The sequence below is a fragment of the Haplochromis burtoni genome, unplaced genomic scaffold (assembly GCF_018398535.1).
Source record: "Haplochromis burtoni strain Fernald_Lab_line unplaced genomic scaffold, NCSU_Asbu1 Contig_73, whole genome shotgun sequence".
Classification (NCBI taxonomy): Eukaryota; Metazoa; Chordata; class Actinopteri; order Cichliformes; family Cichlidae; genus Haplochromis; species Haplochromis burtoni.
The window spans coordinates 1,526,560-1,551,223 of NW_024582434.1; the positions used below are offsets into that span (position 1 = coordinate 1,526,560).

General features: G+C 40.6%; 1 protein-coding gene across 2 annotated transcripts in view; it reads right to left on the reverse strand.

Moving 5' to 3' along the window:
• spata5 (spermatogenesis associated 5) overlaps positions 1-24,664 on the reverse strand; it is a 109,920-nt gene that overhangs the window by 75,381 nt on the left and 9,875 nt on the right. For both annotated transcript variants that reach the window (XM_005924072.3, XM_042221739.1), the window contains exons 11-12: positions 12,303-12,460; positions 2,824-3,033 (exon numbers count right to left, since the gene is read on the reverse strand). In XM_005924072.3, coding sequence (XP_005924134.1) covers positions 2,824-3,033; positions 12,303-12,460 — 368 coding nt within the window. The remainder of the gene's footprint in view (positions 1-2,823; positions 3,034-12,302; positions 12,461-24,664) is intronic.

Consider the following 24,664-nt stretch of genomic DNA (forward strand, 5'->3'; position numbering starts at 1 on the left):
AAATTTGTCAAGGTTTTTACCCAGCCTTGCTGACAGTGATAAATGAGCATTTTATTTCCATTTAGTTGCAGTTTCTTCCAACTGCAAGACACTAATTCCTCCAGATACCACTGCTACTAAGACCACATCCACACTGCCGGTTATGTTTGAGAGGATACTTTTTTCCCCTCTTCATTTTTGGCCTCCTGTCAGCCTAAAACCAGAGATGTTTGAAAATGGTTTCTTGAGTTTTCCCTCACAGCTTGGACAGTTACATCTGGGTTTTTACAAGAAGCATGGAATATACTTAAGATATGTTTAAATGCTCTGCAGCAGCAAATCGACTAATACTGTACTAGGAAAGCATCTCACTGACGCGTTCAATGTCAGTATGCTATTGAAGAGCATTGATCAGAGAGACGTTTGGCATAACAAACAACCTGCTTGTTCAAATAGATAATTACTGGAAAGCATACGCTTGTTATTTCCTGACAAAATAGGAGGCGATTAAGCCATTTCCGGCATTTCATTGTGGATGAGGAAATTGGGGACGCTAAAAAATGTACTCACTTCATTTAAATCTACTTAAACTGCTATCACGACTAATTTTACTCAAATTACTACAAAATAAACCTCCAGTTCTCTCTCTTCTTCTTAACTTCCTAGTCCTTTTCTGCCTCATATCTCCCTTGCTCAGAGCAGATAAACATCCACTCAAACCTCAGAAGAACTTCCTCCACTGCAATCCACCCTTTCAACGCCTCTGGGCTCACCGAGGAGACGACACTTAACTCCCAGCCCCTTTGTCTCCTGCAGTAAGTGAGGAGGTTGACTCATTAATCCCTGATTCCTCACTCTCTGTTGTAGAGCCAAAGGGTGGACATGGTGAGTTTAAAACCATTGACACTGTAGAGATATGAGCAGTCTCCGTATGTGTGTGTTAGTGTGCACGTATGCATCTGCGGATTTGAGTGTATTTGAGTGGCTGCAGCGAGAGGAAACTAAAATTGACAAGATGATAATAGGGCTTTTCACACAGAGGAAACAGACTGAGCCTTAAAGTATCCACATTTAAATCTGGATAAAGTATCTATGTCAAAGCAACCGCTACTCTGGAAAAACCTGATAGTGTTATTTCAGATGGTGAGAGTGGCTTTCAGCAGGAGGGACAGGATGTTTTTACCCTTCTCACTGAACAGATTCTTTTTGTGACGATTTCAAACTTGCAGCACAAGATTATAATAAAACTCTTTTTAAAAAAAAAGAAGCAGTAACTTGTAACTTTGATAACTTTGTATCAAATGCTAAAAATAGTCACCGGGACTAATGTGCGTGCACAGACATTAAACAACTCGTATTCCTCTGGATTATATTTGCTCCATTAAAATGCTAGTGCACATTGAACTTGATTATTGTAATTAGGAAACAGCACGTTTTGTAATTTTCAGGGGAATATTTGTTTTCAGAGTAAGTGTAACAACATTTTTGGTTTCTACAGTGCTACCCTTTGTTTTTCACCAACTGCCATAAACGTTGTATCCTCGACCCCAACATCATGCCAAAAGGAGCACTGCCTTCCGTCGATCCCAGAGGTTTGTGACAGGATTTGATTCGGGTAAAGACGTTGCAGTTCACATCTAGATTTGCTCCTGGCTTAATGGTGCCACTTGAGAGCTTCTGTCTTGGCTTCTTGTCTTCATGGCAACATTCTTTAAAAATATTCACTGATAACAATTCAGCAAGCTGATCAATCAATCTCTGTCAACCGTGCTTGGAGGGAAGCGAGGCTAACGTGGCAGAGAAGATGGAGTGATGAATGAAAGAGGATAAACACGGGGTCAAAGGGCAAGCAAGGAAGCTCTGTGCAGAGGAAGCTGGCCCGCCAATCTGCCTTCAGGTCATTAGGGAAACATCACCACTGCTACTTCAACACAAATGATATCTCAGTGTTCATTTAACTCTTACATCTCACTGACAGACTAGAGATAAATGTCAGTTAAGTGGAGTTCCCATCTGCGTTTGTGGTTTCCTTTTAATGCAATTATCTGACAAATCATATGGCCCCGTGTGTGTTTAATGGTACTAAAAGCCCATTTTACTAGTTTGTGCTCATTGTTTTGGTGATTGAAATTTTAGTATTTGCTTCTTGCATGTCACTTATTAGCTGGTATCTGTGTCTATGCAATGCACCAGTACAGTCTTTGGATGAAGGAGGTGATCTACACATTAGCTAATAACTTAGCACTAACCTTCTTGTCTAAATAGGGCGACATCTGCCTCCAAAAAACAAATATGATACGACTGATTGATTTCATTGTAGTTATTTCTTTTTTTTGTATACAATCTATGCTAAAAACATGGAGTTGTGAAGCAGGTAACTTGGTGCAAACATCTTTAAATTTCAGTGAAGATGTGAAACACAACTGTTCAACACATGCAGGTTAAAGGGAGGTAATTTCACTAAGTTCTTCCAGTTGGTTTCTGAGGGAATGACAATGCAACGTACATAAACACTGCTGTTACTGAGGTTTCGCTAAAAAGGCTTGGACTGGGAGTTGAGATTGACTCAACAAATCACCCATCATCTAACTAATGGCTGAGTCATATGCAGTGTTTTGGCAGAGCACTCAACCAAGAATATGATATGAACAGGCACATCTGTAAAACATTATTTGTTCATATTTATGTATGAAAGTTTGGAAAAAACAGCAAGCTTTGGCCCAGTGCCTTTTTTGATTTCAACTCATCATCCATTGCATAACAGAAAAGCAAAATTCTCTATTAAATCTCATCTAAAGAAAGATAGCAAAGGATTATTCTTAAGATTTCATGGAGGAAACTCACTTTAATAGCCAGAAAGTTGAGCCCACTTTCATTAGCCAGAGCCTTGGCAATCATGGTCTTCGAGCAGCCCGGAGGCCCATAGAGAAGAACGCCTTTAGGTGGCTGGATCCCCATGCGGGTGAAGGCCTCTGGGTGCTTCAGGGGCCACTCCACTGCCTGCTTCAGTTTTAGCTTCACTTCTTCCATCCCACCCACATCTGACCAGCGGACCTGGAACGAGGGAATGAAGTAATACAATGTTTTTTGTTTTTTGGGGGGGAGGGGGTACATAGTTACAAATGTAGTTTAATAATGCAGCTCTCTAACAAGTTACCGAAACCAAGGCATGTTCTCTTTATCCCAAATGACTTTCAAAATAAAATACCTCACACACTAATAACAAACCTTTTGTTATAAATGTTCAAGGAATGAAAAATAAATTCCATCCATCCATCCATCCATTCGCTTCCACTTATCCTTTTCAGGGTCGCGGGGGGCACTGGAGCCTATCCCAGCTGTTATAGGGCGAGAGGCAGGGTACAGGGATAGGTTAATTGATTAATCCAAATTGCCACATAGGTGTGAATGTGGGAGTGAATGTGAGCGTGAATGGTTGTGTTAGCCCTGCGACAGACTGGCGACCTGTCCAGGGTGTACCCCGCCTCTCGCCCTACGACAGCTGGGATAGGCTGAAAAATAAATTCTTTAGTATAGGTAATACAACAAATATTTAGTGTTTCATCTTTAGACTGCTTTAAGCTTTCAGCTGTTATCATGTTGTGAAAGTACTCTTCTATCCCCTTGCATTTACGTCTCAATGATGGAATTGACAATGAGTCAAAATGACGATCTTTCAAGTTGAATTTTATTTTGGGAAAGAGGACCAAGTTGCCGGGAGGAGAAAAATTTGGCGAGTAAGGTACAGTAAGAGAAGATTCTATTGATGTGGCCAAAAAAACAACAACTTGTGTTTTCAATTTGTTGTACATGACAGCATGATGGCTTGCTTCTGTTCTGCTGAGTGTCCTCCCTCAGATACCCAGGATTGGGTAATGTGTTAGGAACAAAAAGATGTCATTTCGTGGACATACAAACATGTGTTTGTCTGCATGGCACCTGGAAAGGCTAAAGTCCAACCTGGTGGCATCAGTTAGGCTGAAGCATAATGCCCCAGAGGTTTTCCATTGGCAAGCATGGTGGCAATTCTTTCATTCTCCAGGAACTGCCTGCATACTTTCACCACGTGAGGTCAGGCATTGCCATGCACCAGTGCACCAGGAGGAACCCAGGACCCAGTGTACTAGTGTATCTGAAAATGGGCCCAAGGATTTCATGTGTTGTCTAGACTGTACAGCTCCGTGCGTTCCTCCATGGATATGCCTTCCCAGACCATCACTGACCCACCACCAAACTGGTCATGCTGATCAAGGCTACAGGCGGTATAATGTTCTCCACAGCCTCTCCAGACCCTTTTACGCCTGTCACATGTGCTCAAGGTGAAGGTGATCTGTGAAAAGCACGGGGCACTAGCGGTACACGCACCTATTCTGGTATTTTATGGCAAATGCCATTTGCCACGATGCCAGGCTGTGAGCACAGCACCCTCTTGAGGACGTCAGGCTCTCAGGCCATCCTCACAAAGTTTGTTTCTGTTTCTTTTGTCTGTCATATTCACACCAGTGGGATCCAGGTATCCCCTCATGCTACCTCATAATACCATTGACTATTATATTGACTATATTAAAAAAAAAAAAAAAAGCTTTCAGAAAAGATGAGCAGGGAGAAAATATCAGTGGCCTCCAACTGTAAAACCATTCCTGTTGCGGAGACTGTCTCACTGTTGCCCCTCTAGTGCACCTGTTGCTAATTTCATTAACACCAAAGCAGCTGAAAGTGATTATAAACCCCCTTTGACACTGACCAGATCAACATCCAGACGTTTAATTGACCTGATGCTAGACTCTGCATATAACACTTATCAGTGAACAGGAAATCGAAGAGAAGTTAAAGAAGAAAAAGAGGCAATCTTAGTATTAGCTGAAGCAGATTTAGAAGAGTCTGGAATCCAATCAAAATGTTGACTAAAACACCTCTGGTTCAATGCAATCAATCACCCAAACAATAACATGCAATCAAGCAAACTATATATGTATCTCACTGGCAGAGGACGAGAGTGCCCAAACTCTAATAAATGCTCACCATTAGTCCTTTATTCCAATATAAAGCTCAGACTCACATAATACACTCAAATACAAACACATCGCCAACAATAAGTGCAACAGACCAAATAAACTCTGATTGCACACTGATGTCACTGATGTTCTCATGTAACCCACAGGAAGACCTTTTTAACTTTCTGACCACACGAGTAAATCGCAAAGAATGTCAAGTTCTTCCAAACTGTTGACAGGGGTCGGGTGGAGAGGAGAGAAATATAAAAGCATATTTGGAAAGAGATGGAGGAACTGAGGGCTTGGATTGGGGAGACTCTGGACAGAGTGAACAACAACAGAGCGAGTCTGCCAACAGCTGTCTGTCTGACAGATGGAAGGAGGGAGGAAGGGAGGGAGAGGGTCCGGCAGTGAACAACCGGAGGAGATAAAGCAGATAAGGAGACAGCCTCATCCAAAAGCCTCTAAAGCCTTCCTGTCTCTTTCTTCGTTACCAATTCTTTCTTCCTTATGTTTCACCTCTTATGCTTCTTTCGGTCTGCATCTCCTCTCATTCTTTTTTTTCCCCATCTCCTTTTAGATCCACTTTCCCCCACTCATTCCTTCCTGTTTTACTTCTGTCTTTATCTATCGCACTGCTTTTCTGTCCTCCCACATTTGGATTTGTCTTATTACATTCACATGAACGAAAGAGAGAAACCGGTTTTTTTAGGAAGTCAAACAATGTGTCCATATGCAATGTAGTACAGCTGGATACTGTAAAATCTACACACAGTAGTTCAGAAATAGCTCCTCTGCTTCTAAGCTTATTTTGTGTACTGGTGACATAAGATGCTGTCACCAGCAGGGGCACCTTCAGATTGTTTTTCATAAGGGTGGCCATATGAGGATCACTAAAAATATTGGGGTGGCACACGCTGTGCCACCAACCTTCTATCTGTGTGTGTAAAAAAAAAAAAAAAATAACAAGTTAACCCTTTAAGACCTACCATAGAACCAAGTCCGCCAGAGCTTATATTATATTTTTACATGCTGTACCACCAACCTTCTATCTGTGTGTGTAAAAAAAAAAATAAATAACAAGTTAACCCTTTAAGACCTACCATAGAACCAAGTCCGCCAGAGCTTATATTATATTTTTACATGCTGTAGTGCCATTTCTGGGAGCATTTCAAGTTGCTATACATCAATACAACTGTTATAGCCCATATTTTAATAATATGTATGCATTAAGTCCATAGTAACTACATTAATTGCAAAACAGTGCAATAAACTACAAAATAAATGAAAATCGTTTTTGGTTTTTTTGCATATATTTCTACCTGGAGAAATTTAGGAGGTTTATCCCTCAAAACTTAAAATACAAAAAAGTTGCAAAAATAGTTTACAACAACAGGGAATTTATTTTGAGTGTCTTCATAGTTTTATTTTTAAGATACACCAATTTCTATATACTGCAGGAAAAACGAAAAAGAATCCTATGATGCAAATTTGCAAAGAAAACAGCATGTGCATCAAAATAAACTATTTCCAGCAGTGCAATTCGAGTTCTAAGCATCCCAGCAACTATTCAGAAAAGCATAAAGTCAAACATGACTTTATGCTTTATATACGTTTTTGTTCCTGCAAGCGCCTTTTATGCAATTTTTGCAAAGCTTTATGTGGAAGGAAACTGTGACCTAGGACAAGCTGATGGCATAAGATGTAAGTACAACTCCTCCAGTTTCATATGCAAAAAAAAAATAATTGCGCTAGCTTACGCGGTTCCGGTTCTACAGGGATTTAAAAATAGTTACGCAAAACAGAGCGTGCCCGCTCCGACCGGTTTTAAAGGGTTAATGTTTCAACTCATTGTAGGATGCCTTCTTCTCTTGTGCTCATGTTTATTAAAAATATTACCAACATAGGACAGTCTTGCCAGGAGGGGCCAGTGCCCCCCCTGGCCCCTCCTTGGTGGCACCTCTGGCCCTACCAAACTTGTTTCTACATGTATTTTTCATTTGTACCTTTAGACTGACTGTTAAAATAAACAGACAGGCTCTAGTTAAACAGTTTTCAGTTCAAGTGCCACAGGTCTGAATTTCACAAATAATCTAAATGCAGAAAACACTCTGAATACTGAAAACTTTTAATTCTTTGAACTCAACAATGCGATGTGACATGTGAGAGTAAAATTCAACTGAAAGCCAGTGCAAAGTGCATTCAAAATGTTCCTCAATCCTGCACATAGAAATAAAAAGCCATAAAAGATTTAAACATGATCAAGCTCCTCCTCAAAGTTATTTTCTTCTGCATCTCTGGAGAGCTTCCATCACTACTAAACCACAAATTTGGGCAGGACCAGGGCAACTGTTGCTCATCACCAGCACTACTTGCCAGATTTAGTTCCCCAGAACTTCATCCACTTTCCCAAAATGAAATTCAAATTGAAGGGTCGAGGTTTGATACAGCGAAGGAGATCCAGTGCGTACTGCAGAGGCACAAATGTGAGTGGTTAGGATGGGGCTTACAGGGAGCAATCTTAAAGTAACAGCTGTGCTGGAAGTGCCGCGGTGCCACGCACGGAAACAAATTCCAACCAGATATGGCTTTTTATTCACATTAGGAGGCAGAAAACTCTATCCTCTCACCCCGTGATGTAGATATTGTTCGTCTCCACAACAAAACAAGGTTCCACTGAACTCTTCATTACTAAACACCAGTCATTCAAGCACCACCTGTTGAGCACCAGTCAAATTTTCTAAAAAAGAAGGTAACCTTGTTACTGTCAACAAGTGCAAAAGCTATTTACATCTACCTTCCTACCTTCTCTTCCCAGAGCTTTCTATTTTTTATATCTCTCCACTCATTCCTTTTTCCTCACTTGACCTTCTCACTATCACCCTCTCTCACTCTGCCTTAAATACATGCTCAAATCTCTTTCCCTTCCCCTCTTTTTTTCCTTTTTACTTCCTATTCTCTCCTCACAAGCTTGTCCCCCCTCACCCTCCCTACTGCCCTCCATCCAAAGGTAACACATCCCAGGCCACCGGCGCCGTCTCCGGGGAACAGAGCACCTAATGGAAACCTGGCGTCTGGCCACATACTGTAAATACCGAACAATTTATGGACAGCGCTAAGCGAGCGAGAGAGAGAGGGTAACGGATGGTTGGAGGGGAGGGAGGCGAGGAAAGGAAAAAGAGAGAAAACAGTGCTGCAGAGATGAGAAGATAAGCCGAAAGTAGGTAAGCAAAGCAAAATGCCAATTTGAAGCCCCAGAGAGTAATGAAATGAAATAAAAAGTGAGATAAGGTCATCTGTAAAACACGGGAGATTGAGGGAACAGGTGAGCATGATTAAGACAAGTAGAAAAAAAATGGAGGGAAACAAAAAAAGGAAGTTTTTGTGACATACATTACACAACATTTATAAAAGAAATAATTAGAAGGCAAAAAATGATAACTGAGCAGCTTTGTGCTGATACCGATGATATTTAAAGCGAATGACGTGAATTCTCCAACTACGTGCCTCGGCTTTTACTTTTTGCCAAGTTTTGCAGTGTTTATGCAGTCATTCAAACTGAAATAGTATCATTACTTTGTGATGTTTTGCAACTCCGAGAAATTATATTAGACAATAAGGGAACAATAAATCAGCTGGATATTACTTTTGGTGAAAAAAGGCAAAAAATTGCAGGGATGGTCCAAACATTTTTCCTGGCCTCATTGGCTGCATTTATTATTTACATGTATGAGTGCAGCATCGGGTCACAAGAGAAGAATGTTTTCTAGAACTTTGCAGTTTTCCTGGAAGTTTAGGTCCCTGAGAGTTTTCGATGATTACGCTGATGACACAGGTAGACACATATTAAAATTGGCTGGAGGTACAATGATTGAACATTTCCTTTTCAACTGCAAACAACGAACAGCTGCTAGGGTCAAATGCAGAGAAAAAGCATGTAAGCCTCCAAATTAGCAGCCACATCCACAGGCGTTTAATTACAAATCAATTATTCCCATGTTTCTATCAAAGAAGCAGATGTGCAACACAACTTTATGCACTCATCTTCCCCCCGTTTTTTGTTTTTTTTAGTTGCCTCTGCAGACTCAATGGAGTCATTGTAAGAAATAACAATAAAAAGTCACATTAAGTGTAAGCTGCCTTTTGTCACGAATGAAGTGTTTGTGGAATTAGAAGGCAATGTTTTGACTCACACCTCGCTCTGCTGTGTTTCCCCCCCTTCTTCCCTCTCTTCCTTTTTGTACGAGACCCAGTTATTATCTTTTACTGTTGTTTTCTGAACTTTACAAGGGGCCTTCTCAAGCTCGGGTCCTTTGATGGGGCTGAGAGGAGGGGTGTGGGGGACTTCACAGACAAAAAAAAAGTCAAGAGAGACAAGGAGTATGTTTAAAAGGAAGAATAATAGGCTTGTTATACAGCTGCCAAATAAAAATATTAAAGCCAGGCTATAAAGTGGAAGATGTTCATTAAAAAAAACCCGGGTAAACTGAGATAGTTTGAAGAATTTCTCATCACAGAGCAAACAAAGGATTAAATCAAACTTCTGATGTATTTAATCATAAATAAATGGTAAATTGAGAGGCATATTCTGTAAAATCTCTAGATCTGTGATCTGAGAAGGTTTCGGAGGAACTCGAGGCATGTACTTATCCGGCACCACTGGAAGTTTCTTATATAAAATGGATTAGAAACAAATGTTTGCACTCATGTGGATATAATCAAGTCCGGGGCTCTGCGGCTGCCCTTTCAGCTGAGCTGTGCAAGGAAAGGAGAAAAAAAAAATCCAAACTCAAACTCACTCCTCTCTTGTTTCCAGGAACCGGCCACAAGGACTGAATGTCTCTGGGCGAGCTCAGTGCAGAGTGCTGCAGAGAAAAGGGGAGGCGGGTGGAGGTGAAGGGATAGGAAGGACGTTTCTTCTTCTTTTCGCTTTCTCTTTTTTTGGTTGCTGGCAGGAACCGTTAGCGACCCGATCTGCTTTCAATTACCGGTGGAGGATGATGTTAGCCCTCTTCCTGTCCGTTATGTCTTGCACATGCAAACTCCAAAACATCCTGGAGTCTCACCACTGTCCTCTCATTTCTCCTTCCCCTCTGTCCCTCCCCTCCTTTGCTCCATTTTTCTCCCTTCATCCACTAAGAACAAGTGATTCATCTTCATTGTAGCGGAGGGTAAAATGGCCACGGGGTCATTTCCACTCTTCCTCAGCCTGACCCTCATCTGCTGGTAATTCAGTGGTCAGAGAGTAGTTAAGGGATTGTTTCATGTGCATTAAAAAGGGACAATAAAATACACAGGAAGTCCGCTGCTGCTGCTCTCTTTGAGCTTTTCTCGCAATTCTGTTTAGTTTAGAGATTTTCATTCTCCTTTCGATGAAACAAAGATCGAATGAAACAAACCAGACTACTTCCTCTCATCATCTCATCCAGACTGTGTCATTATGAATGATGCCATAAATAAGTCAAGTATGTGAAGAGAAGGTCTCTTAATTTTTCCCAGACTACTCTTTGACATCCAGCTCCAGTTGAAAATGAACAAACAAAAGTCTTCATGCGTTTCTATGTCCACAAGTGAGTACAAGCCCAGCCTCAGAGCTCTGTCCCTTTAGATTTAACCTGGCACTAACTGACACTTTCATAATAACAATCTGTTAAATGTCATGAAGCTGACATAGTGAGAATTTCAAAGGCATTGCTCATGACTTGAACGGAAGCGTGGCCCAACCGGAGGTTTAAGCTGATCGATCCCCAGAAACTCTTAAGATATGAAATTAATAAGTTTATATTCAGGAGCAATACATTAAAAACAAATTACTGACCACCTTTCAGAGCATTTCAAATCCTGCTATGTGGTAAAAATCATCCTAGAAGTTTGTGCTCCGGTTTTTGTGAGTGAAATTCTTGTGTTAGGGTAGTTATTTGATTAGCACTAATTAGCAAGTATAGTGTCTATACGTCTATGGTTCAGCTGGCTAACTAAGCTTGCTAGCCTTAACTGATAACTGATAACAGCACTCCAGTCTCTCTTCTCATAAGGCGAGAAAGACCTAGAGTGCAGCTGCTCAAATGTTGAGGTTTTGAAATGCAGAGTTGGAAATCAATGTGTGACGTCACCACGATTACGTCTGTTATACAGTTTGTGGACAAGGAATAATCACGTCAGTGAGAGTGGTGATCATAGTGGAACATTTAGCAACTCAAGAGCCAGATTTCTTTATGGAGTCAGCAGAGATATCTGTTTAATTTAGTTTTTACGGTGCCTGTGCTTCCTGTCTGTTGCATAGCAGACGTTGCACTCTCTGACGTTAGCTCGCTTTTTTCCCTTATTTCCTTCTTTTGGCTCTATAACTGGAAGAAAAACACTCAGAAACTGTCACTATAACTGCAGTTAACTTTCACTCACATTAACAGTTGTTAGCCTATTTCCAAAGGTTAGGAACCATTTCAGGAACTAATGAACCCAGGAGTTAAATTTAGTCACTATGACATCATTTGATGTTCCTACTCTAACAATTTTACATCATGGACCTACGAGAATGATTAAGGGTGTTTTGACACCTGTAGGTCGTTTACTCCTGTCTGAATCAGTTGATGAGTTTGTAAACTTGTAGCTTTTCCTCATGATTTGGTTTCTTTCTGCACAGAAAAAAATCCAAATGAACTCTGAGCAAACCAAAACGCGTCACTACAAACCATGTGAGAAGGTTCAGTCGGCTCATTGGCCAGATGTTTCTGGAGCGGAAGCAACAAAAGTAAATACAGGAAGAAAGTGCTGTGTTCTAGACTATTGGAGATCACAGAGGTTTTATATTCACAGCTAGTTGCTAGCCTGTACAGATTTTTGCACATCTATAGTACCTTACCACATTCAGGATACAAAGCAAACGTGGCTACAGGAAGTTTTTTAGCTTAAACTTGTAATATATACCTGGTAGTTGGGTCGGACCGAGACTCTTTTGGAAGAGTTGATTACTGTGTTCACACCTGCACAAACGAACCAGCCCAAGGGAGAAAATGAGCCAGATTTCAACTGAAATGGACTAAACCCTGCATGTGCGAAAACACCCTACCTTTGGAGTTTATGCCAAATGGCCAAATAAAAATTCCTGCTAGAACAGGAGCTTAGCTTTATAGCACAATCTGGAAGCATCAGCTTCTACTAACTCCAAGATCAATATGAGGGGCATTTCTTATAGATGAGTGAATTTTTAAAAAGATATGTTTTTCACATTCAAGAAGACAGACAGATGAGTCTAAATGAGCTTACGGCATGAGAGAATGAATGGAAAAAACAAACAAACAAACAGACTAGTTGTGTCAGTTAATGTACCTTGGGGACATCAATAGCAACCTCCCTCATGGCACTGGGCTTCACTACAGACATGGCCCACTGGAGGTCCTGCAGAGTGACTGTCACTGTCCCCATTAGCTGCTGGTCAGACGGTGGTTGATGGGAACCTCCCAGTGCTCGCCTCAGTGCGTGCAAACCTGCACAGGAGAAGGTTTACATCAGCTACTGTAAATCTGTCACCGAATCAGAAGTGGAAAACAACTTCATGCTGAATAAAGAAAAAAAACAAAAAAAGAACTGACTTGACACAGGTTTGACCTGAAGGGAAGCATTTTTGTTTGACGTATAACAACTTTAAAAACAAAACAAAAAAAGAAGCTTTCCCTGAAAACATTCAGGTTGACATATTATAGAAAAGATGGATCATTTCAAATTCAAAAAGAGTTCTGGATCCACTGCCTAAAAAAGAAATGCTTGTGCCATTTTTCTTCAGTTTCATTCCAAACCCATATGCACCAAGTCCGTTTTTTTAACTCAAAACGTTCAGGCTTGTACTTGCTGTGATGATACACACCTAGTGAATGCAAATCTTAAAATGAACGCTAATTCCCCTTTTGACGGTGAAAATAATTGGGCCTGCAGAGAAAAGTAAGCAGGCAGAAGGGAAGGAGAGTGTAATTGAAGAGCTTAAGGTTTGAATGCCTTTAGTCTGCAACTGAATAAAAAGAAGATAAGAAAACAAACACTGATGTGTCAGTATCAAAAAATGAGCCTTTGTTTCGCTCTGCAAAAACAGTCAATGCAGAGTGATCTCACGAGGAAAACAGTCTGGGCCGAGTTAGCTTTTAAAAATTGTGAGGTGATGACTGACATAGAGCACATACTTCTGAAGAAAAGGTTAGAAAAAATTATTTATTTACTGGAAAGGTCATTAAACATGCCTGCTAACCATAGAAAGCCGCTCTGTCTTCTATTGTTGGATGCCGAGCAGCTGCGGTCAAGTGCCTTATTTAGAGGAGGCTAAGCAGCACTTGTAAAGGGAACTTAGTTTTCTTTTTCCTGCTTTTCCACAATCAGTTAACAACCACAGTTGTTATCTGTGTCACGGGGGAAATGAAGATTGATTAAGGATCTTGTTCTGAAGCACGTTCTCAACAAAGGATGTTCTTACACTTTTTGTTTAAACAGAATCTGTTGTTTACTTCAAAGGAGCCTGATGTACTGTACAGGTGAAATTAGAACTGTGCAAACATCGGCAGTGTTACTGCATGAATCGGATCAGTGCACAAGGATTCCAATTGGTCATGTACAGTTTGCAAAAACCTTCCAATTTACTTAAAGTGTAAAAGATTTGCAAGTAGGTCTAGGGTCAATGCTGCTTGCCATCACTGCTAAAAATGTAAGGAGAAATGCAAAGAGTAAAGCAATGACAGCATGCAAAACGCCATGTGTGGATCAGCTTGCATCCAGCTGTGGAGATTTAACCCCTACAGGTGGGAGGACAGGTCTTCTCTGAGTTAATTACATGCTAAATGTGGCCAATGATTAGTAGTTACAAAACCAGCCCACAACCACGTTTCCAACCCCAGTGTTGGGTAACAGTATATTAAACACACAACCGTTCTCAATGCACATGTGCACATATCACACAAATACACTCTTGGCTTCCTCTTCTGAGCAACAGGGTTGGGGTGGAGGGGGTCTGGATAGGAGACGGAGTGGAGAGGGCTGTAGGGGAACGGACGTGGTCCAGGGCTTGGGGCCAGAGAGCAGACGAGAGGGGATTTACGATCAGACAAGAGTGCATCCTGTTTATATTTTCCAGGACCCGTCTGACTAGGCAAGGGACAGACAGACAGACAGCGAGGGAGAGAGGGGAAGAAGAAGAAGGAGAAATTCAATTATTGGAAACGCATTTGTCTTCGGCCGAGCTCAATGTGTTCCCCAGTCCCGGCTCCCTGGTGTATGATGCATTTTTCACGCCCCTTCAATCTTTATCCCCAAACACCCACCCTACTTCTTACTCTCAATCCCCAGAGCTCTAAACATCCCATCATTCCACCTGGCTGCTGCTTCAGCTCTTCATCTGCGATAATGCTTTGTCCCGGCGCTGCTTAGACTGCAGAAAAACATCTGGTTTGAGTGGAACAGACGAGGCAAGACAGGATAGGATGTGGAAGGAAGCTGGGGCGAGGAGGGAGATGAGGAGCACCAGCCACAACACCATATGCACCAACCCCAAACCAAAGCTGCCTGCCCTGCAAAGGCAGTGGGGCCTCAGCCTCTATAAATGCTGAGAAGGTGATGGAAGAGGGCCAAAAACAGGATTAACTGCTGGCTTCAGATCTTCTTTGAGCTTAGAATGACCACGGAGATAGAATGATTTTGGACTTATAACTCTATAAAAAGTTGATTATTCGTATTTTACACAGATCAGAATAAATAAACCTATATATAATGGGTAAATATAATAAGCCGCTTCTTCAGTGCATCTCTCATTCTGAAGATGAACTCCAACTCCACCAACTTGGACTGCTGCTGCTGATCACAGTCTTTGCTCTGCTCTGCAGCCTTGTGGCTGGTTGGGGTGGCTCTCAAGCTCAGAGTTAATCTGTGAAGTTGGAACATGTACAGCTCCAGGATGAGAGACTCAATCAGGAAGAAGCCAACTGTCAACAAGGACCACCACAATAGCAACCTGGCCAGTGATACAGCCAGAAGGTAAAACACAAGACGGAAAAAGCCAAGGGTGGTTGGCTAGGAGCAAATGAAGTTTGAAAATAAGAGTCAGGAGACTGTTCAGATGTTCTCTCAGATGGATTAAAAATAAAATAAATAAGGAATCACCAAATATACTTGGACAGCCTCTTAAATATACCCGGGCAGCTTGCCCGAGCACAGAAAATGTGTCAGAAGCAATGTAAAGTAACATAAAAAAATAATACACTTATGTTAAAACAAAGGCAAAAAGCAACAACTATGCAAAATCACATTAAAAATACTTGAAGAAATGCCTTCATACTTCACTTTCTGCAAGGTCATTAACATCAGATTTTTCTGCACATTTCTGTGAAGCTTTTGTCACCACGTTTCAATCCTCTGTCCAGCAGCTAAAGTGAAACGCTCATCATCTGCAATAAGCTTTGACAGACAGCTAATGTTAAAGCTTCCAGTTAGTGGTGTGGCTGCATACAAGCGCTGAAAAGAAAAGAAAAAAAAATAACACAGCTGACATATGTTTAATAAATGTTTCATCAAAAATCATTCGAAACTGTCTGGATTAAATGTAACACGAAAGGCTTTGCAGAGAATCGTCTGGCCGAAGGGAAAACAGAGTTCAGAAGGCGCAGAGCTTCAAATGCAGCCTGGAAGCCCAGAGGGCGGCGGAAACTTGATTCAACAATTTGACTTTAACATTTTGCTTTAGGGATTCTCTTGGCTGACTTCAAGCACACATTTGGTTTAGTTATGAAAACATCCGATGGGAGGGGAAGAGGGGGAAAAAAAAGAAGCAACACAACACAATTTAATCTGAACCTTCTGTGGACTCATTTCCCTATTCCTTTCTTTCATTTTTTTCCTTGCACTCCTGTTTTCCAGAATGCTTCACATTCACCAGGGGTCCACAGGGAATTGAAAGAAAAGGGGGCCTCCTAAATGTACAAGAATGCACATTTGCAAAACATCACACCAGGGCCTAAAGTAGGTATGGAAGTGAGAGAAGACCTCATTTCCCAGAGCTGGTATTGGAAAAAAAACAGAGGAGAGCGATTATTTGGGTTTTTTCCCCTTCCCAGGGGCACAATCTTAATTGCATCCGTCCAAAACAGACCTTGCCCCAAATCAAGGCCTTCTTTTCAGGGGTCACATCCTTTGATGCTCACACCAAACTGATCTGTCAACAACAGAATCAAACATCTGAATACCAAACATTACTTGGAGACACTTTAACATGTGAAGTGGCCAGAAAAAACATCGAGATAAGATATGCATTAGATTATTTTGGAGCTAACACTAAGTTACAACAGCCAACAAGTAATAAAAAAAAATCAAAAACTTCTATTAAACAGTAGGATGCAGAGAATGTAGTGAAGTTAAGCAGTTTATGTGCGTCTATATATTGAGACAACCAGAAATCTGAAACACTGTCCCAATACTATAATAGTATTTCCAATCGCAAAGGGTGAAAGAGCAGCTAGTTTATGACGAATCTGTTTCTGCAAAATTGAAGGCAATTAAAGTATCATAAAGATTCATGCAATCCCATGAATATTGCAAAGGTCATTTTAATGATAGCTCAATTCTACTAGCAGAAAAGCAGGCAAAGCCACTTTATGGGTCACCTTTGAGGGACAGAGTCTTTGACTGTGCAGAGTCAAGGACTATGGGTAGCCAGGACTACGTAGTCAATACAGACACGTCAGCATGCAGTCTTAAAAAAACAGCAGTAAAAGAGATGACGTTAAGCATAGTTAGACTACTTCTTAAGTGAAAAGTTGGCTTGACGAAGACAGAAAGTGTCAGCAGAGTTCACCACAAAGACGTGTGAAAAAAAAACCTCATCGGAAGCTTAGAAGCACAGAGAGCAGCTACGATGGAAAGTTTACACTGCTTTTAACACTCGAGGGGAGTGTTTAAAACAAGCACAAGGATAAATAAAAGTAGCAATGCTAATTGTTCCACATATTTTTGATGCTGCCACCTGGTGATCGTGCACAGCCACAGCATGTAAATGACTGTCTGCAAAGACTTGTGCAGCACCCTTGATGTTCATGAACAACCTCTGTCAACTTCTAAAAACCTTGAAAACCCCAAAGTTTCTACTTTGAACATTTGAGCAGGTTTTCCGTACAAGCTTTTTGTTCATGCAACTACAAGTCCACTCAATACAACGTTCGAAACTTTCCCTCGACATTCAGAGAGGAAGAAACACAAGAGTTATGTGGGTAGAGGTTAAACATTCCAGCATGGAAGATTAAAAAAGGGAAACCTGACACAGAGAGAGCATCAGGGAGAGCAGATCATCACCAACAACAGAAGTGTACTCGCATATCAACACTGCATTAGACATTTCAACACAGAATAATCAGAGCTATGTTTTTGTGTTACGGTGCATTGTGTGCTGCTGCACTGAAAACCAATGAGGTTGAGCTGAAGCTCACCAGCAAGGCCGGCCTCGAATGATTGCAAAATACTTTGAGCATTACACCATCACAAAAAACCACAGGAACGTTTTCATTACTCGCCGGGGCTTCCGGAGCACTCTATGCACCTGTATTTACAATACCCAACATCTGTTCCCGGAACTGAAACACAGCAATAATATGTGCTCTTGAAGTACACACAAAAACACACAGACACACACACACACATCACTGTCACTGGGAAAAGGTATGTGTCGGGTTTTAGGAGCACAAGCAGCACATTTCCGGATTTTATAAACAGGGGCCTCAAATAAACCTCCCATGCTGATCCGACTGATATTTATGTGACCTGTACTGAAATCCCTGAAGTGTCTTTAAAAGGACAGATGACTTGGGAAAGGCACTTTATAAGGCAATGCTGCCGCTGTAAACATCAGTGAGCATTTAGCACTGTTTGGCCCATTTAGTCTTCCACGGCAAAATTTATGTCAAACACACAAAACTCTGCTGGTTTTTGCTGCCGTTTTTCTTCCTCGTTTCTACAGAGCGGAGTAACCTCTAGTCCCCATTTCCTGTGTCTCATGGCCAGGAAGATCAATGGTTTGGGTTTAAAAACGCTCAAGTGCTGAATATTTAGGTTTAGGGGATTTTCACTAAGCGTGTTGGCCAAATCACTTTGCACATTTCCCGTGTAAATCATTTAGGCCATTTAGTTGCTAAAGTTTGAGTTGTTAAATATCGAGCCTGATCTTTGCCGTCAAATAGCAGGCTAACCAAAAAGCTTTCAGCTGACACAGTGGTGCATTTTGTGTTTATTATTCCATATAATCAATTTTACTGGCCCTTTTTGCTCCAGCAGGCTTCCCCTGTTTAGAGAGGCTTGTAAACAGTGGGTCCGGATGTGGCACAAACCAAACAAGCATGCACCGGCATACACACGTTCAAATAGACGTGCACACTCACACACGCAATTTGCACTGTTTAGACTGTGGAAATGAGTCATCTGCCAGCACCGGGATCAGTTGAACACCAACAGGACGACAGAGAGACGCCCGGAGTCTGTGAGGCTCCGCGAGACCACATGACAGCTTCCAATACCACGCAGAACACCTAGAGGGATTCATTATGAAAAAGCTGTTTTGCATAATCTCTGGTGGGCTGGAAACACGGTCAAAGTAACATTTAGGGAAATATGAACACTAGAACTCAGCGCATTTGTGGTTATACTGGAGGAAGCTTTTGTCAGGGATCTTGTAACAAAACATAAGAAAGCATCCTACACTGTAAAGACACGCAACCCTATTTGACCTTTGCTCCTTCTTTTATTCTATATACAATTTATGCATATTGCTAATTAATTAAATGTGCAGGTTATGCCAGCTAAGGTTTATTCTTACATAAATTTATAAAATTTTTATAATTTTGGCCTAAAACCTGCAATTACTTGAGGCTAACCAGGAAACCAAGTCAGTCCCCATGCACTCCCATATTTATATGCTCAAATTTAAAACTGAAATAAAAGATGTTTACAATCTGGTACAATACCCTTTTGTTTTTTTCCTCTAAAACTACTTTCTCCCTTCATAATAACTGAAATACTACTGATGGATACTGACAATCAGCAGTTTTTTGGCACATTTTTCAGAGGAACTATCTGAGAAAATAATATGACTTGCAGCCAAGTTAAACGTAAAACAAGTAAAAAAAAGCATTTTCAATCCAATTGTGTTTGTATGGCACCAAACCACAACAACAGCCGCCTGAAGGAACTTAGTACTGTAAATGGCCTGTAAATGGCCTGTATTTATATAGCGCTTTACTAGTCCCTAAGGACCCCAAAGCGCTTTACACATCCAGTCATCCACCCATTCACACACTGTGAGGTAAAGACTCTACAAAAACAGAGACAAAATCCTGAAAATCAAGACAACCTCCCCACAAGTGAGCACTTGGCAACAGTGGGAAGGAAAAACTCTTTTAACAGGAAGAATCCCCCAGCAGAACCAGGATCAGGAAGGGGCAGCCATCTGCAGCGACCAGGTGGGGCTGAGGGGAGGGAGACGGGGCAGGATATGCACTCTTACATTTGGTGAGTAAAAGTTTTACTTTATTGTGTCTATTAAGGCCTAGCAGGCTACCAAACTTGCTAGCTACAAAATGAGGCTCCAAAAAGAGAATTCACAAACTAGTGCACGAAGTCAGATGGGCTACACTGAGCTTTTATACAGAGAGGACATATTTAATGTGATAAACTAGGAAACATGAGCCATCAAATTTATCTTGGACATAGGAGACCTACACCCAGATCCCTTTTTTCCCCCAATTTTAACATTTATTTTAATTCAATTTGATCTATTGTGAAATATAAATATAAAAAGTGAATCTGTCTGTACAAGCAACCAGTCAAAATGTTGACTCATCAGCTCTTAATAGTTAATTTTGGGTGCGTCACATGCTCTATTATAATATATTTGGATAATGGAATCTTCATTTAAATGTCTTTAAAAATGCATATTAGTTGTAAAAATAGATGTTTTGCATGTGTTTTAAAGCAAATCTTTTCTATTATAGAACTTCAACTGCACTCAGCTCAAACATGGAACTGCTCCTGCAGCTAACAAGAAACAAATCTGGGACTTGTGTAATGTCTCCATCTAAGTTAACCTGTCCTGCAAGAATGTGCATGCTGACACATGTCTGACATGAAGTCACAGTCAGAATGATGTGATGAGGAGCGACAGATGCAACAGAAAAGCTGTCAGAAAAATGCTCATACACAGAGTTATAGGCGTGCAGCATGGACATTTTTCTGCTGTGACTAACTCAGTCCAGCAGATCTTCTTAATGTGTACATGAATCTGTCAACATCAATGAAACTATGATGAAGGCCACGTTGTCAACAGGGAGAGAACCGCGGACAAAAAGGTTGATTCAGAAATCCCAAATTTAAAAGTGGAGAGAAAGGAGCTAATTCGTTTAAAGGATTGCGAGTCGTTTGGCTAATGAACTTGCAAATTCTAACTCGGGGATTCTCACTTCGGAAAAGATTAGAGAAAAAAATATATCCTCAGATGTAAATTTGGACAAGAACTCAACAAAACATTTAAGAAGGAACCATTCAGCTATTTTCACCCTGCAGATAAAAATCAGATCTTTGTATCTAAACAGAGCTCAGTCTGGTTACGCTCCATGCTGACTCCACATGAACTGGCAGCTACGCTTGACTGTACCTGCACAGCTATACAGCATTTGACCATGAGAGGTCCTCATTCACAGTTGCTACAGTTAAGAAGTTTCATTTAGGGTTTTCAAGGGGTTTGATATTTTTTGTTACTGGCAATGAGAGGATGGTGAAATGTAATCAAGTACTTAGTTTTGAAATGTTCAGCTTTAATTCTACTTCTTCTGACTTTCACTTTTTTAGAGGGACTTCTGTCCCCCTAAACAGTGTGCAAACAGTACATGAATGTCAAATTCTATTACTGTAAAGGGAGCAGGAATTCTAACTGTAGAAAATGAAGACTATTTTAACAATAATGCATGTCAGTCTTAGCCCAGGTGAACACTTCACGAGGCTTTCAGTCGGGCAATAGCTTGCTTAGACATTCATTTATTTTTCACCCATTTGTGTCTTAAATGACAGACAACCGATGATGAATGATGACAACCTCTTACCTTAATTTAAAGTTTGTGCAAAGTAAAATCAGAGATTGGCTTCTTAGCACATTATACATTCAGTAAAGAAGAGCTCCAAACTGACAACTCCCTGAAAACAGCATAAAACTGATAAAAAAAAATATTGCATATCTATAGAGTTAATTAAACAGGATGCCATCCAGATTGCCTGTTTAGTGCATGTAGGCTGATGTAAGAACAATCAGAAACAGGAGAAATTCTTTCCCCAACAAGTTACATTTTATGTACTTTTACTTCAGCGGCATCTTTCTGCGATGTTTTAAACTTTTTTATTACCCAGAGTTGAACTGTTTTAAATCAGACCTTTCTCAAAAATAGTTCAGTATTGTCTTTTGCAATTAAAGAATAAACATGTGTGTACAGCAGTCAGAGAAGCATCATGATGCCTTCTCAATACTTTGATGCATTCTTGTTTTTTCACCCCCAGGTTTAAAAATGCTTCTTTCATTAAGTTTAACCTGAATTCCATTGGTCAGTGCCCGTGATGTAAAGCACAGTTTTTCTTCATAATTTGTGTATTCGGTGGAAGCTTAAAAAGGGATTTCAGGTGACCTAAGTGAATCGCACTTTAATACATCTGGCATGAGCGTGCTCATGCATTACAATGCTTTAAAAACTGGCAGATCCGTGATCGACTGTAATTAAGCGCTCATTATATAACACATCTGTCGTCAAGAAGTTTCTGGGGCTCAGTATAATTCAGAGTGGACAAACAACAATTTCCCTAATGACATCAAGATTTCCATGCATTCTTATCCACACACAAAAGAATCAAACACACACACACACACAAACCCTTTGACTTTCCTAACATATGAACAGCTCATGTAAATAGTCTTTCATTAAAGAGACTGGAATTATTTAAAAGGCAGGATAATGTGCATGTGTTTGCGACTGCATCCATTATAGAAGCCACAAGTCCGTACGCGTGGATGCTTTAATGCAGCTGTGCAAGGTGGATCTTTCGCGTGACCAGAGTATATTGGGCTCGCCATGATATATATTCCCTCAATTTTATTTTTCAGGAAGCGGTACATCAGAGTGTATGCTTCCTCAGCAGCTCATTGTTACCTGAGCAGCACGAGGAAACAACTGCAGTTCCGATTTGATGTGTTTTTATGCCTCTTTTGTTCCTTTCGGTACAAAGCAAAATAGGAAAAAACAGATATCAGCTTGCGAGTTCATGTGTCTATGTTTTCTATGGCTTTATGTGTCTATTTATATGTATCCAAGCAATTTATAGGGATAACGGTAATGTGGTTTGGATTTTTACTGAAAATAATCTGCAACTTGCAAATAAACTGTACAACTGATTAATGTATAAATACTTGTAAATTTGAAATACATTTTTTAGATGGGGGCAATCACAAAACAAGATTGCTGTGCATACAGCAGACAGTTTTGCCTTCATTTATATATATGAAATAGAAATCTGGGCATTATCACATAAAAAAGGTGTATGCAACTCTGTTCAAAGAAAAGCAAAACTATTTTAGATCTGGTCACCTTTTTTTGCTCATTAAAAGTCCTGTTCTGACATTCTGTGATTCAACTCACAGTGAAGTCACTTGGTAGTTAAATTTGATGAATGGGGTGCGTGTAAGATTTCAGTGGTGTGAACTGGCATAAAATGCCACGCTGGCACCAGCCACAGTGGAGGTCAGTTGCACCAAATAATCCCCCCACAGAGATCTCAGGATGTTACAGTAGAAGTCATGTTCCAGTAAACGTCTGCTTGTCGGCCTTCCGCCTTGTCAGATCAGTTACCTTCTGGCTTGGCCACTGATTTTCCATTAAAGTGCTGTTTTGTAGATGGAGATACAGCTCTCATCAGCAGTGATTAATCTGCACGTAAAGCTTCAGTTAGTTTGACACATAAATCTCAAAGTTAAATTTGCAAGTGGACAGAATAGTTAACACACAGAGGAATCTAAAAATAGAAATTGCACTGAAAGCAGTCCAGAGATGCACAAGGAGACAACCTTAAAAGGGAGTAGGGCTGCCATGATTAGTCGACTAGTCACGATTACGTTGCCTATTAAAATTGTCGACGACTAATTTAATAGTCGACGCCTCGTTTGAAGCTTTGTAAGATCCCAAAAGACGCAGGAATAAGTAGTAGGATTTAAGAGTGTAATAACGGACTGAAACAGCTGGCAGCACTGCATGTACAAGGATGCCAGCTGCCGTTAAACCCCGAAGAAGAAGAAGCAGCGTCCGGTATCGTAGCTGTGTCCAAATTCAGGAACCGTGCGGTCCTGCTCAGTTTCCAACAATGGGGCAGCTAGTTAGTTTTCATGTTACTCTTATTATTCTTTCTGGGTCACAAAATAAACGTTTAACATATTTTCAGGTGAGAATGTAGCTGTGTAAACTTCAAATATCTGCTTGGTTTATCAAGACACCACATATTTTCAAAAGCGCTCCGACGTTTTCAGACGTCTGTTACCCACTAGCTCGATAGGTAGCAGGGATTCAAGGCTCAGTAGAGCCGGTGAGAACACCGGACTCCTGGCAAAACGTTTTCAAACCCACCACAGTCTTTCGCTACTCAGGTTAAACATGATATATAAGTCACTTACATAACTTAAAATGTTATTGTTTGGCTTTTTTCAGTATTTTATTTGTTCCTGATTAAATTGGTTTGGCTGAGATTAAAGTTATAGTTTTTACACAGCTGGATAAATGTCAAGCAGACAGCTGATTATCAGAAGTGTGAGATACTCTATACTCCTGTCCTGTTATATTTTAGATAGCAAGGAGCAGACGGCTGAGTTTATTAAACTCCACCGAGACAATCTGCTAATTTCATTACAATTGAATAAACTATCATCTTGTCTTTATTTTTAGTTAGCACATACCTTAAACAGTTAAAGCTGTCAGCTAATGATAGTTATATAAGAGCAGATGCATGCTGGTGCAATAAGCTGTAGGTTTTACATCCAATGGACGCATGATCTGATTAGTCGACTCATGGCAAAAATAATCGGTGACTAGTTGACTATCAAAATAATCATTTGTGGCAGCCCTAAAGGGGAGATTAGCCAAACTTAAATCGGGTAAGGTTCTTGCTCTTTTTCATGACTACAGTAAGGTGATTGTTTTTTAGTGCACCATAGAGCACTTTGGATTTTACTAGATAAACTGCCACTACTTCCTTTCAGTTACATTACAATCCTGGAAAACGTGTTATACAGTAAAATCCTCTCCTAACAGAAAGGTGTATCATGGGAAATTATATTGGAGTTATCACACAAAATGGGAAAAGACCACTGTGACCAAATCACATGCTGCAGTCATGCCATGCTCCTCTTTGCTGCATTGACAGCCAGTTAAAAGATGGCGTGAATGAGATAAATCTATGATGGTGTTAAATCTAGACTGATATTTATCAGTTTGAACTTTAGACTCAGCCCCAAATTTCCGGTGAATGTCTGAGAGCGCTTTAGCTATAGATGCCTCGTACTCTAACCAAGCATCTGTAACTGAATTTATATTTTATCTCAAGCGGTAAAATGAAAGAAAGAAGTCATGAGTGCATTAAGAGTTCTCCTGTGGCTT